This window comes from Lepidochelys olivacea (genome assembly GCF_965140295.1).
Source record: "Lepidochelys olivacea isolate rLepOli2 genome assembly, chromosome: 1".
Lineage (NCBI taxonomy): Eukaryota > Metazoa > Chordata > Testudines > Cheloniidae > Lepidochelys > Lepidochelys olivacea.
This window is the reverse complement of record NC_140411.1, coordinates 170,763,445-170,776,566: the sequence shown is the minus strand read 5'-3', so window position 1 is coordinate 170,776,566 and position 13,122 is coordinate 170,763,445. Positions and strand designations below refer to the sequence as shown.

The window sequence follows — 13,122 nt, the reverse complement described above, 5'->3', positions numbered from 1 at the left end:
CACATTTGAAATAATGGTGAATTAGGTCCTGACTCTCTATCACTAGGATCAAATTAGGCCCTTTCCAATTCTGCTTTTAGTAATATGGCAATCATGTAAACCAAAATTTCAGCTCCAGATTTCCTAGTCTTGCCACTGAAATACTATATAGGACATCTGTCCCTATATCAGACTGTAGGTCCATTTCCCAGATAGGGGAGCCTTAACTGGTTTCCCAAATGCCACAGTTTGACATTCTAATTAGCTGGAGAGGGAATGTTACATATCCACATTCCTACCCAAACGCCCATCTGCTCCCTAATTTAGATACCCAAATTTGAAAATAGGGTTCTTTGAGTCTAGTAATCTTACAAGATTTAAGGCCTGATTCAAAGCTCATTGAACTCCACCAAAAGAGTCACAAAGACTTTGGATCACAGAACCTCAGTACCTGGAAACCCCATAGTGGAAGAAGTTCACTACTTCAAGAAATATTCTTGTAATTGCTGTTACTGTCACTTATCTTCTGCTCTAGCAACAGATAAGCTCTTATCAGTAACTGAAAGATAGTGCAGTCTTCGGATGGATTGGCACAGTATAGCAGAGAGCATTGAACTGGAGGATAATTAAGATAAGCAGATTTAATTCATTTTGGCACTTCCAGGCAGCTATTCTGCATAAAATATTTTACGACTCATGGTTCATCTTCTGTGTCCACACAACTCAGATACACCTGTACATTTTCTGGCAATAAATCCAAGCTGGTGGTATTGCTGAGACAGGCAAGTTTAGCTCAGTTAAAATCTGGATAAATGTCCACTCAACTGTCAAAGGGTTAAACTGAAAAAATGGGGTCTGAGGAAGAAATATCCTTGTAACTAGACTTCCCCTTCGTCTGTACCCAATTTCTAAAGGACTAAAAGCACATATTTTTGACATGGAATTAAACCTCAGTTTAAAAGGGGGTGGAGGAGAGGTGCAGGTAAAAGAGGAGAAGAGAAAAGAGTGCCTGCTCATTATCTGTCTGACTGGAGAGGCTGCCGGATACTTATACACCCAATGAACAATGCCAGGTATGACCCCAGAGGGAAACGGTATGCAGGTTACAGTGTTTATGGTGATTAACTCTGAATCTGTTGGGTGAGGAAACTAGTAAAACTGGGCTAAAATAGTCCATCTAGAGTTTGCCAAAGGCCTGCTCCAAAGCCAACTGAAGACAATAGGACACTTTGCATTGATTTAAATAACAGTTTAAATAACAAAGTGCTTTTGATACCTTTAAGGATTATTTCCTATGTTAAAATGTCCTCTAAATAAACACACAACCTGACTTTCTATCTCTCTCTTTCTGGACCTAATTTTGTATTAAATAAGTCAGTAATAATGTTTAGAGGCTCTTATGCAAAAAAGGTGCATTCACAAAGAATAGTGCGCAGGCCAATCCTTCGCCATAAGCGCTATAAATTGGCGGACTCTTATTACAGAAGATATATTTAATTGCTTTGCGATCTCAACTGCCACACAGATAAATCACATCCAGTTTATTTTGCTTATTTTTCCTTTGCTGTGTCACATAAGAGAGTATCCTTTCATGGGGCTAGACTTTCTTTTAACTAAGTTTTTTAAAATCATGTAGTATTTGGTACATGCTCTTTCAGTAACCAAATCCCACTTTTTAAAAAAGAATGATTTTACAAGCCCTATTCTAGTGTTATAGCACAACTGATAAGAGTTCATAAATTGGTGAAAGAAAAATATTACAGCTGTGGTTTTCTAGCTAGAAAACTACAATTTAAAAATGTAATCCTGGTCCACTGAGCTACAAATTTTGGTAATGACCTGACCTTTGCACTGCTGTGTTTGTGTTCATTGTGCCACAAACACCAATATAGCAAATAGCCTATCATAACATTTTATTATTTCATTTTGTTTTTATGAATGCAAATATAATCATCATTGCCATGTATATCTTTAATTCTAATATAGAACAAATGTTTAGAATCCCCCCCACACCTCATTTACATCTTAGCTAAAGATACTGACCATTCTAATCATTAGAGTGCCCACATAATATGAGTGTAAGCACTTTAGAAATGTATAGAGAGAAATAAAAGGTCTTATGAAACTTTTTGCAACAATAGGGATCTGCTGCATTCAATTTTATTGAGCGCACTTCGACATGAAAGAGTGTGCATAAAATATAATTTCCCTCTCTAAAAATGTCTTTTCAGCCTTTTATTGGGAGTGGGGAGAGGATGTCAGCACCATGGAATGCCTTTAATCGACATAGGTATGCTTGTGAGAAACAGTTTCCTCTGTTTTGTTAGCCCTACACAGCTCACTTATTCTTGGTTGATGTATGTAGTATTGGGTAAGGCACTGATTACTAACCAGAGATCTTGGGCCCAAGCCCATTCCTTAGCTACAGCACATTGCTGGAATTTTATTACTATAACTCACTGGGTTCACAAGTTGATAGCATGAACTGTGCCAGTATAACTAAGCACTTAGGCTATGTGCAGTTGGTATTTGTTAGAAAATAAATTTGATAGGGAGGAGAGGTGCAGTGTAAAATTAAAACAGACTGTCTTTTTTGCAAACTGCTGTACATTTGATTTCTCACCCATCAACTGTGGTGTTTTTTTTAAAAAAAAGCTATGATTTAATGTTAGTAGAAATAAGATACAGTAAAACAATATTTACTCCTACCGTTCTCATGGAAAGACCATGGAATTAAAACCACAAATAAAAGTTAAAATATTTTGTAGTGTTTATTTCTAACCATCACATTTAGTGCAAACTGGCCAGCATAGTAAGGAAAAGGTACTACGTTGCACAAGGGGTGAAATCCTAGCACCACTGACTTTAACAGGGTCAGGATATCACCCGTGGAGTAACAGAGAATTACTGCTTCACAACACAGAAGGCCAAACATTTGTCAGGGCACCTTTAAAAGGATACTGTGCCAAATTTTACTTTCCCTTAACAGATGTAACTTCAACAGGATTTCAGAGAGCAGTGAGAGGCCTTCAATTTTCACACTGGGCATACTCCTGCTCCTTTGAAAGCCAAAAGACAAAAATTCCCATTGATGTCAATAGTAGTTTTTCCTCTTGAGCTCAGTGGGCATTGAGTCAGAGTTAAGGGAATAAAATTCAGTTTCTGGATGTTTAAACTCTGATTTAAAATGTCAACATTATTGAGCATGTTACAAAAAATGTTAGAGCAGTTCACTAAAAATGTATTTCTAATTAAAAGAGTGCTTATCATACCCTCAAGAAATTTGCTTAAGGGAACCTCTGACTTTTGGTTAATTATTATTATTATTAAACTTAAATGCATCTTTCCCAGTAATGCATTTTAAAATGTTAAGTACTACATGAAAATTAGCTAGTTTTGTAGAAATTTTGCTGGTTACAAACACAAGCTGACAGAACAAGTTCTGCCCCATCCATAAGCCCAATTAAAATCAAGAATATCAATTAACTCATATTCCATTTTTTCCGTCTAAAAAAATGAAATAACTGCTGTGCACCTTGTTGGTGTTTAAATAACAAAACACAAGATTACTCTTTTACCATGGCATAAGACATTATGGGAAAAGTTTTCAAAAGCACCTATAAAACTTAGGCTCCTAAATCCCTTAGTCACTTTTGAAAAGGTTACTCTAGATTTCAGGTACTTTCACTGGAGTAAAAATCTATATATAAAGTAGAAATAAAAACACTCAAATTCAAAAATTCATAGTGTTCATTTATTACCTCTAGTAACATATTATACTGTATAAATACTCTATCCTTGTTATATGTCCTTTTAAAAAAGCGATAACTTAAAAGATCACAGGAAGTATAAAAATAAATAGGTTTATTATGCGCATTTATTACAAACTATAACCCTTCCCAGAAGGTAAAGAAATATAAAATACTTATAAAGTATATATAATCTATAGTAATATATTTTACTATATACATATGGAAAGCCATATTCTCTCATAGTCTATGGACTGGCACAAACTTTTAATTACGCAACTGCTAGTGTACTGCTGTGGATGGACCTGCTATCCTTCAGCTTTGTCTTTCCCGCCTTATAAAAGTGATTTGAGCACTATAAAAATGTCATATATTAGAGATTCCCATTCATACTGGGAATTTCTTTTTCCTCTGATCTGCATAACACAAAAAAGTAAGCTAGTATTGGCTGGAACATGGTAAAAAGTTAGAACTTGAGACAGCGCTCAAATCTTCACTGTCATAACTTTGGTTGACAGTATGGTAGAACCAAAGAAACCAGTGGTTTGGTCAGGAGGCACTAAAAGCAACAACTTTTAGACAGAACCTGCTCCATGGAGATTGCCACTTATTCCAGCTTTGTGGGTTACACATGTCACAATGACTACATCGGCATGGATGAGAAAAATGGATAGAAACATTGGGTGATACAAAGATGCTTAAAAATAGAACATTCTAGTTGTCTGCAGGTTAAGTTAGGTTAAGTTAGAGTGATTTTTCTTGATATTTTTGACTCTACTTGTGGAGAATATGGCTTTATTTTTATATAAAACTAATCTCTGAAACAATAGCAGCCATGAACAACGTAGTTGAAACTCCTTTTCTAATCCGGTTTTTTGTCCTTTGTGAGGTAGGTAAGCCTTGACCAATTATTTTAAGCTTAGATGAAAGCTATTTTCTCCCTCCTACCCCCCACCCCAAGCTACCCACGTAAAAAAAACCTTAGGGACTTGAACAGTACCACAACACAAATTTAAGGGGGGGGGTCTGAAATGTTTACTTAAACTCAGTTTGGCCCCTGCTTATATTTTCTTTAACTTGTAACCGACTTAAAAAGGAAATTATAATGCCTTAGGGCTTTATCTACTGAAGATGAAAGAGTTAGTGACATTGGCTTCCTAAGCTATCAAATCTGCACTTTGCAGGATATTTTTATGATGCAACACCACCCTAAAATTATTTTTTACTGTCCCTTCTCAATGAATCCTCACCATGCCCTTTATATGCAAGACACATATGCTACCTCTAACTCTCTTGTTTTCAGTGCACTGTTCTGAGAGAAAAAAAAAATCTTTAGCTTTCCCAACTGGATACTGTTTAAGTGCACTTTGTAACATTGCAAAAGTCTATTAAATGTTTAGGTTTCTTTGAAGGGTCACAGCTTTCTTGTGGCAACATACTGCCATCGTAAGACATACATTTTAATAATCTCTTCTTGAATCCTTTCCCACATGTCTTAGAACATGGTGACCAGTCTCCCAATTGCCACTGTGGGCAGGGCATGTCTGCACATGATCGGAGATCATTTGGTTTGAGTTCTTTCGCACAGTCTGTGGCAGACTGCCCATTAAGGTCTCTGCATTTGACAGATCTTCTTTGCCAACCGGACCCACATGACTTTGAACATTCTCCCCATTCTTCAATAACCCATTCAGATAAGATCGTCTCCTTGATGGCGTTAAAAGATTCTTTCTTTTTGCTGGAAGCTTTCTCAGACCCAGACTGTAGTGGTTTCTTCACAAAATAGGTATATTTGATTTTAGGTTGAGGTGAGTCACCCACAGTCAGAACCTGGATAGTTAAAGGTTCCATCAGTGGGCTGAAACTGCGGATTCTTTCCAAAGCTGCAGATGAGCCACTGTACCTTAAAACACTGCCTTTATGAGTAATGTCTTGTTCCAATGTCGATAGAGTGTAGTCACCATTAAGAATATATGTGCCATCAGCAGCTTTAATAGCAAGGAAACTGCCATCATGTCGTGAACCCCTGTTATTTCGCTGCTTAACTTCAAGATTGGTTGCCCCAGCAGGAATGGTGACAACATCATGATAACCAGGTCTACAGGGAACAAAATGCAAATGTTGAGTCCTTAGTCTTCCACTAATTAAGGCTTCAATTTAGCAAAAACACTAAATTTTGAGCTTTACCTTATGCACATGCTTTAGTCCAATTAACTTCAATAGGCACAAGCATGTGCAAAAATGCTTTGTTCAATCATCCTAAATTACTGCTACAATACAGGAGATCCTTGTATGATGCACTTAATTTAATTGGGATTTTACTTTAAAAAATTATAACTAAATCAACTGATTTTAAAAGATTAGTTTTCAATTCTAAGAGTAAACTGAGCCAATACCTGTCTTTGAAACAGAAAGGTTATTTTGCAAGATATTAACTATTGCAGTTCAAAAGAGGAACAGTATTTGTAAACTCACTTTGCACTAATGAGAGTGCCTGACACTTTCTTGCAGGTAGATCCATTGCCTCCACAGATACCACATTTGTCATATTTCTTACTGGAGCCTATCATACGATCACAGCCAGCCTTTACACATTGCCCCTGCACACAGACAGAAGTGGAATCTGGGCTACAAGAGGTGCCATCCACAACCTTTAAAAAAGTAATAGTGCCTTTGATTAGAACATGGACATTTTATTTGCAAACACGGATAATAAAATTAAAATATGGATGCAACATGTCCCCTTCATATTCTGAAGATAGCAACTGTTGAAAGTAAAAGTATTCATTTAGAGTATGCAGTGCTACTTCATTCCACTTACAACACTAAAATGCCATGGTAACATGAGAAATTGATTTAATATCAGTGTTTATCAAAGGGACAACTTTAAATTGTTTAAGCCCATATAAGGAAGGACATTGCTTCCTAAAGCCAGTTGAGTCAGTCTTGGGCCATGAAGCATAAGGACTGATAGCCCTTTCAACAGTATCCTACCTAGCAAATAGCTGTAGAAGCTAGTCTTAAAAGCGTATTTATTCCTTAATCTTGCTAAGCCATTGGTTCCCAGTTCCACTGCCTAAATATATTACATTAAAAAGTATTTCTTTTTGACCGTTTTAAGATGTTAGCCTTTTAGGAATGTGAGACAAAGAGCAGATATTTAACCTGAGGCTGAAGGACCTATGAAAAGTTGAATAAAATAATAGAAACACAATGTTCTGTAAAAACTCCAGTTTAATAAAATGTGATAAGTATGTGAGTTTAAAAAGCTGTGACTGAGTTTGAAAGAAGCATGTCCCCGTCAATACAAACTAGATTTAAATATGTGATTAGACTACTTGTAGAACAGAGGAACGGAAAATCTGGCGAAGATATTTTAAAAGCTTATGATTAAAATATTTTAGTTTGCATATCCTTTGACTCCACTTTAAAAAAAGAATCAGAAAAGGTAAGAATTCCTGCTTAAAATGTAATGTACAACACATATTTTAAAAAATACCTTAGGTTGCAGAACAAAGAAATATCCGGTGCCTTTTGCTCGGCAGACAAGTTTGCATCTATCCTTTGGAGAGACTCCAGCAAACTTGGGTGTCCATTCCACTGCAGGTCCACTTCCAAAAGGGGATTTGGAAATGTCATTGTGTATTTCACACTGCTCTTCTCTGAAGGTTTTGCCTATACATAGGAGAAAAATTAGACAGACATTAGATCTTCATCTTTAATTGTCTTGCTCCTCCCCCACCCCAATCATCTCTCCTGCCCCCAACATCCCCTTCCTCCATGTCAAAGATCAACTCCCAACTTACCATTATTATCTGGACAGTCCTCAATATTACACGATCGGTATTGCACCCGTTTGCCTTCACAGTACTTTCCTCCATTCTTTGGAACTGGGTTATCACACTCTCTAAAGGAGTACTGCACTCCACCACCACATGTCCTTGAGCAGTCTCCCCAGGGTCCCCATGATCCCCAGCCTCCATGGACAGGGGTCTAAAATGATAAACAGCAAATATATAACAACCACCACACTAAAACTCTCAATTAAGTTGAGCCCCTTGCACAAGATTCCTTCTATGTTTTATTAGCTACCGCCCTCAATTTACTCATTATCAGAAATTAAAACTATGTATCTTATTGAAATATTATTGCATATTCTAGATTTTTAAAAAAATACTTACATCATAATGCTTCTTCTCAGTCTTGTTTACACATTTGCCATTCACACACCATTTCCCCTCTCCACAACTGGTGCCATCTGCCCAAGGAAAGTGTTTAGTTTGGCACACAAGCAATTCTCCAGAGATGCCTGTACACCACAAAGTTGTACACGTGCTGGCTGTGTCCGGACAATGTTTGGACTCATCTCCAAATGTAAATTGGCACTGCCTATTGGCATCATATAAAGTTCCAGGGAGATCAGAGGGAAGCTGTATAGGTTTGTGGGGCTTGTCCAGTAAACACTCACCTGGAAAAAATAGTAATCAATTAGCTGGTTTGAATGGGAAAAATGTATTTTATTTGTTCGATTGCACTTAGCTTTCTTGTTCAAATAATTGTTCAGCTTTCATTACACCAACAATTATGTGAACCAGTTAAAGACTTCTTTAATGTTACTGGCAGCCAAGTAAAAATATAACCTTGTACTGGAGTTCTCTAACAGAAAGTGTTGTAAGGAGGGGACTGCTTCATTTTTAGTTTAGTGTTTTGTTTTTTTTTAAAGTAGGAAGAAAACAAAGATACTTTTAGCTGCCACTTAAACGCTAAGAGTACAAACTTGAATAGAAAGCTTAATAAAAACTTACCATATCCATTGTCCAAAAATGTTGTAATCATGTAGGCACTGCACGGAGACCAAGGTTGGCTTCGATCCAGATTGGAAAGCATAGACGCCATCATGTGGGAATCCCGGCTTAGACCATTAATATTGGCACACTGCTTTGCGTCGTCATGGGGCATGTTAAACACATGGCCTTAAAAAAAAAAAAAAAAGGATTTTTAGGAAGTTTGTTTTATGCATTAGCAAATATTTTTAAATGTTAGTCTTGAACTGATCATTGAATGCATTTTAGATACTTAAAAGAATTATCTGAATAGTTCCAACATTTTAAACAGATGCCACCTTCTTTTTGCTTGTCTCATTTGCAAATCTAAGAAAGATGGTGTTTCTGCAATTGCAGTCAAATCTACAGCTCCCACATACAGTTATCTGGCCAATCCTGCCTGACAATCTGCCATGTGCCATTGTCTCCTACTGACTGACTTTAGAAGGAGTTGAGGGCATTCAACACCTCACAGAATTGGGCCCTATTACATAATGAGATATTTACTTTATGGTATCAGACTAGTTTAAATTATTCAAAGCTCATGTCAAAGGTGAATTACCTAGTTCATGGGCTGTTGTGAAGGCAGCTTGCAATCCGTCATCTTCTATGATAGAGCAACTGCGGTTTGGATCACAAATTGTTCCCACATCAGCCATCCCAAGGGTATCACATGTCTTGGCACCACAAAGGTCCTTTAAAAAACAAGGCAGTTTCATTTAACCTGGTCAAAGACTTAACCTTGGCAAGAATCATTCAACCTTGGCAGTTTGCCTTTACTTATGGAAAAAGCATAAAGATTCAGAATTTCAAGATACTATGGCAAAATTCTCCTTTGCAACATGCAAAAATGCTTGTACTTATTCCATAATTTCAGTGCTAAATCTTGCTAAACAATCCATATATTAAAACAGCAGTATGCTGCATATAAAGTGCCTTTCATCTGAAATAAGATAACATTACAAAAAGGTGGTTAATTATTATCCCACTTGTTTGAGTCAATAATCTCAGATGACTGAATCTAAATGTGATTTTTCTGAAGACTGTAATTAAAAAGGTTAGGCTTGCTTTGTTTGTAAAAAGATGAATAAACTTTCCCTCTCCTTTCCCTTACCTGTCTGGTAAAGAGGATTGCTGTGTCATAGTGCTCTGCATGTCGGTCACTGGGTGGATTGTGTTGCTTTTGCCAACTGCAGAAGTTCCTTAAGGTAAGGGCAGCATTAGAAGAAACATCAGGTCCCTTCTGCTCATCATAGATAACCAGAATTTTTACCAACACCAGACTAATAGAGTTTCGGATACTGGGATGCTTGTATAATTTGGCTGCCACAGACAACAGAGTCAAGAGATAGTGCTTCAATCCACTGCCATGGAACTCTGCCATGGACTGGTCTGCTACAAGCATGGTTTCCACATAGCGAGGGCTGGACACAAATCTTTTTTTCCGTGTGCTTCCAGTTTCTATATTAAAAAAGAAAAAGGGGGAAATTGCATATGAATAGCCTGGCCAGAAACATTACTGTAAATTATTATAATAAGGAACTAGAACAAAATACAGTAACAAACAAAATTTGCATCTAAGGCAGGAAATATTTTACCACATTACTTTATTACTAACGGCAGAAAGACCTTAAAATGGAACCGGAGGCTTGTGAGGGCACACCTACTTAAAATAGCCGGTTTTTGACCTCTGAAACCTGAGCAGTGTTAACATAATCTCACCCACTAAGTCACTTTTGCTGATGCAGTAAAGAGCAACCTTGGCCAAAAGCGTATGATGTGAGACCTTGCAAACGAAAGGGTGACTCAGAAGTCTGAATGAGACTTCATTGGGCTCCACGTGGAAAGCACAGTGCAGTACTCGAGGCTCCTGCCAAGCAACCCGATTGCTACCGGGCCCCTGCAACAGCACCGCCTCTTACTCTAGTAGGACACTGTGCCCTCGTCTGACTTTCAGTTCCATTCCTCTCTCCTCCCGTTCCCATGTGCTGTTGCAGTCAGATGATTAAACTCCCCCATTCGTAGGCCCTTTCTGGGCTGTCAGGCACTGTAACTTTCCCTCTCTTTGCTACACACCTGTGTCAGAGACAGGAGTCCTTTTTCTGAATGACCATACTGTACACTAATTACTAGGGGGTGGGATTCTTTGTATCAACATTTACAACAAATGTGCCTCTGCTTGGATCTGTATTTTGTTTACGCCCCGATTTGGTGAGCCAGAGTCTCTCTTCATTTACACCAGCGTAACTCAAATGACTTTAAAGGAGTTATTTGTGATTTTACGCACATGCAATTGAGATGACAGTCTTGGCTACAGAGTAACAGCCGTGTTAGTCTGTATTTGGCAAAAAGAAAAGGAGTACTTGTGGCACCTTAGAGACTAACCAATTTATTTGAGCAGAAGCTTTCCTGAGCTACAGCTCACTTCATCCATGCACACACTCTGTATTTGCAGGAGGTATGGTTTTTCATTGCACTAAACTTCTGTCCTTTTCCAATCCAACCCGCAGTACAGCTAGAGGTTACCGAGGGAGAAATGCTTAATGTGCTGGAAGGGAGTACAACAAAGAGTTCCCCATCCCCGCCTGCAGGGATGTGCTCGGAAGCGGAGGGTGGAATTGCCAAAAGAGCCAGAGGTTCTTTTGAGAATCCCTCCCCAGGGTCTGTCTCTCTCCAACGCGCACGGGACATTCACGCCCCTGAGGACGTGTCGATTTCAGGTCATCAGCCTGAGGCTCCTACGAGAGTAAATGGGAGAGAAGCCGCACGGGAGTCAACCAGGGTCCCAGTACCTGTCTGGCCCACGGGCGCCCGCTGTCCCTCTGCGGCCCGGGGGAAGCTCTGGTCGGTCACGCCGCACTTGGAGCCGCCGCTCGGGCGGACGCTGCTCTGGGGCCGCCGGCGCAGGAGGTGGAGCTGCGGCTGGGAGGCGTTGGCCGGCTGGATAAAGTACTCTTCCCCCTGCAAGTAGAAAGCCCCGCGGAGCCCCGCGCAGAGGCTGAGGGCGGCGGCAGAGCTCGGGTCCCGGTTGACGGTGCCGGAGTAGAAGCAGCGCGCCAGGTCGGCGGCGGGTGGGATCCCGAGCGGGGCTCCCTGCTCCGGCACCGCCTCCTCCTCCTCCTGCCGGGGCCGGCGGCCCAAGGACTGCAGCCTGAAGTCCGGAGCCAGGAAGCTGCTGTCTGGCTCCAGCTCCAAGCTCAGCCGCTTCCCGAAGGCGTCCAGGCGATAGAGCCTCTTGCCGGCCGGCTCGGCCGCGGAGTCCAGCCGCAGGGGCACGATCAGCTCCTGCTCCTCCCGCGGCGCGGGGCTGCCGGGAGCGCCCCGCGGGCAGAGGCAGAGCAGCGCCGCCAGCAGCAGGGGGGCGGGCCCCATGCTGCGCGCCGGGGCTCGGGCGGGGAGGCGCAGGGGGAGCGCAGGGAGCAGCCGGCTCGGGGGCGAGCCGCAGGCGGCCGGGAAGAGGCTCGGGGGCAGGCGCGCAGTCAGGGCGCTGCAGCAGGAGCGCGGCGCGGTCTCGGAGTCCCTACAGAGGAGGCGCTGCCCCTGCCATGGCCGGAGCGCAGCTGCAGGGTGGGGAGGGTGCTGCGGGGCGCAGGAGCTGGCTCGGCTCCCCCCGGCTCCTGGCGCTGCCGAGAGAGTTGGTGGCAGGGGAGGCTCCGGCTGCCGGGCTCGGCGCGTCTCCTCTCCGAGTCGGGGCACAGCCGCTTGCACGTCCGCAGCCCTGCCCTGCGCTCGGGCTTGTTGCTGGAGAGGAGGGGGGCGTCCCGTCTTTGCAAACTCCCTGGGCTCCGAGCGCCTCCGCGGTGCGGCGTGAGTGCAGGAGCCGGGGCCGCCGGGGCCGCCCTTTATGGGATTTGCCCGGGCAGCCCCCCCACAGCTGCCCCCGCCAGGCACCGCCCCTAGTTCCGAGCGGCTGGAGCGCTGAGCTCACTCTGCCTGCGCAACCGTGCGGCGGCTGGGCCCCCACCCCGCTCCCGCCGGGGCCTCGGGCGGAGCTGGGGCTGCCCCACACAGAGCGGGGTGAGCCAAGCCGCTGCAGCCGCCGCCGCCTGCTCCCCGCCCCCAGCCTGGGCTCTGCCCGCTGCCCGGGTTTTCCACGTCGGACGGAGAAGGCTGGAGCTGCTCAGGGCTGCAGCAGGGGGGAGGGAGGTGACAGGTAGCGCAGCCCCCCTCCCCCCCATCCCTTCGTCCCCCTCCAAATTCCCCGCCTGGGTTTTGGCGCTCTCGGGGAGCCCTGATATTCTCCCCCCCCCCACACACACACTCTCTCACACACACTCCCCGGGGGGCCCAGCCCCATTGTGGCGAACCACTACTTAAAATGCAAGCACGAGAGGGGAACGTTGCTTTTGTCACCTATTCTCGACAGACGCAGAAGGGAGGGAGGCCTGGCCAGGTCCCCCACGCAGAGCTCCCTTTGCACAAGGGCAGCGACGACCTAGGCCACCCTCACCGAGTCAGAGGTAGGGCGGGTGAACTAGGCTAGAAGTGGCAAATGCCGCAGTTGAATTTTCAAGACAAACGGGCCAGTTGTACTTAGATTTCAGCTGGTAGCATTTCTAAAGTTTTACAGC

The 13,122-nt window shown here is 42.7% G+C and overlaps 1 protein-coding gene across 1 annotated transcript; it reads right to left on the bottom strand.

Annotated features, from left to right (window-relative positions):
* Positions 1-2,725: 2,725 nt before the first annotated feature.
* On the bottom strand, positions 2,726-12,377 carry ADAMTS1 (ADAM metallopeptidase with thrombospondin type 1 motif 1). The gene is made up of 9 exons (XM_084609689.1): positions 11,344-12,377; positions 9,666-10,012; positions 9,114-9,246; positions 8,534-8,701; positions 7,910-8,196; positions 7,535-7,721; positions 7,228-7,403; positions 6,204-6,379; positions 2,726-5,826 (listed from the first exon to the last, which is right to left on the bottom strand). The coding sequence occupies exons 1-9, from the start codon at positions 11,921-11,923 to the stop codon at positions 5,085-5,087; spliced, it is 2,796 nt and encodes a 931-aa protein (XP_084465815.1). The 5' UTR covers positions 11,924-12,377; the 3' UTR covers positions 2,726-5,084.
* Positions 12,378-13,122: the final 745 nt, after the last annotated feature.

What these genes read in the sequence shown, in the direction of transcription:
- ADAMTS1 (XM_084609689.1), bottom strand. Translation starts at nt 11,923, where the DNA reads ATGGGGCCCGCCCCCCTGCTGCTGGCGGCGCTGCTCTGCCTCTGCCCG. An exon ending in CACAACAGCCCATGAACTAG is followed by an intron (nt 8,702 to 9,113) that starts GTAATTCACCTT and finishes TTTTTTTTTAAG; the next exon opens with GCCATGTGTTTAACATGCCC. An exon ending in CTGAGAAGAAGCATTATGAT is followed by an intron (nt 7,722 to 7,909) that starts GTAAGTATTTTT and finishes TTATCATTTTAG; the next exon opens with ACCCCTGTCCATGGAGGCTG.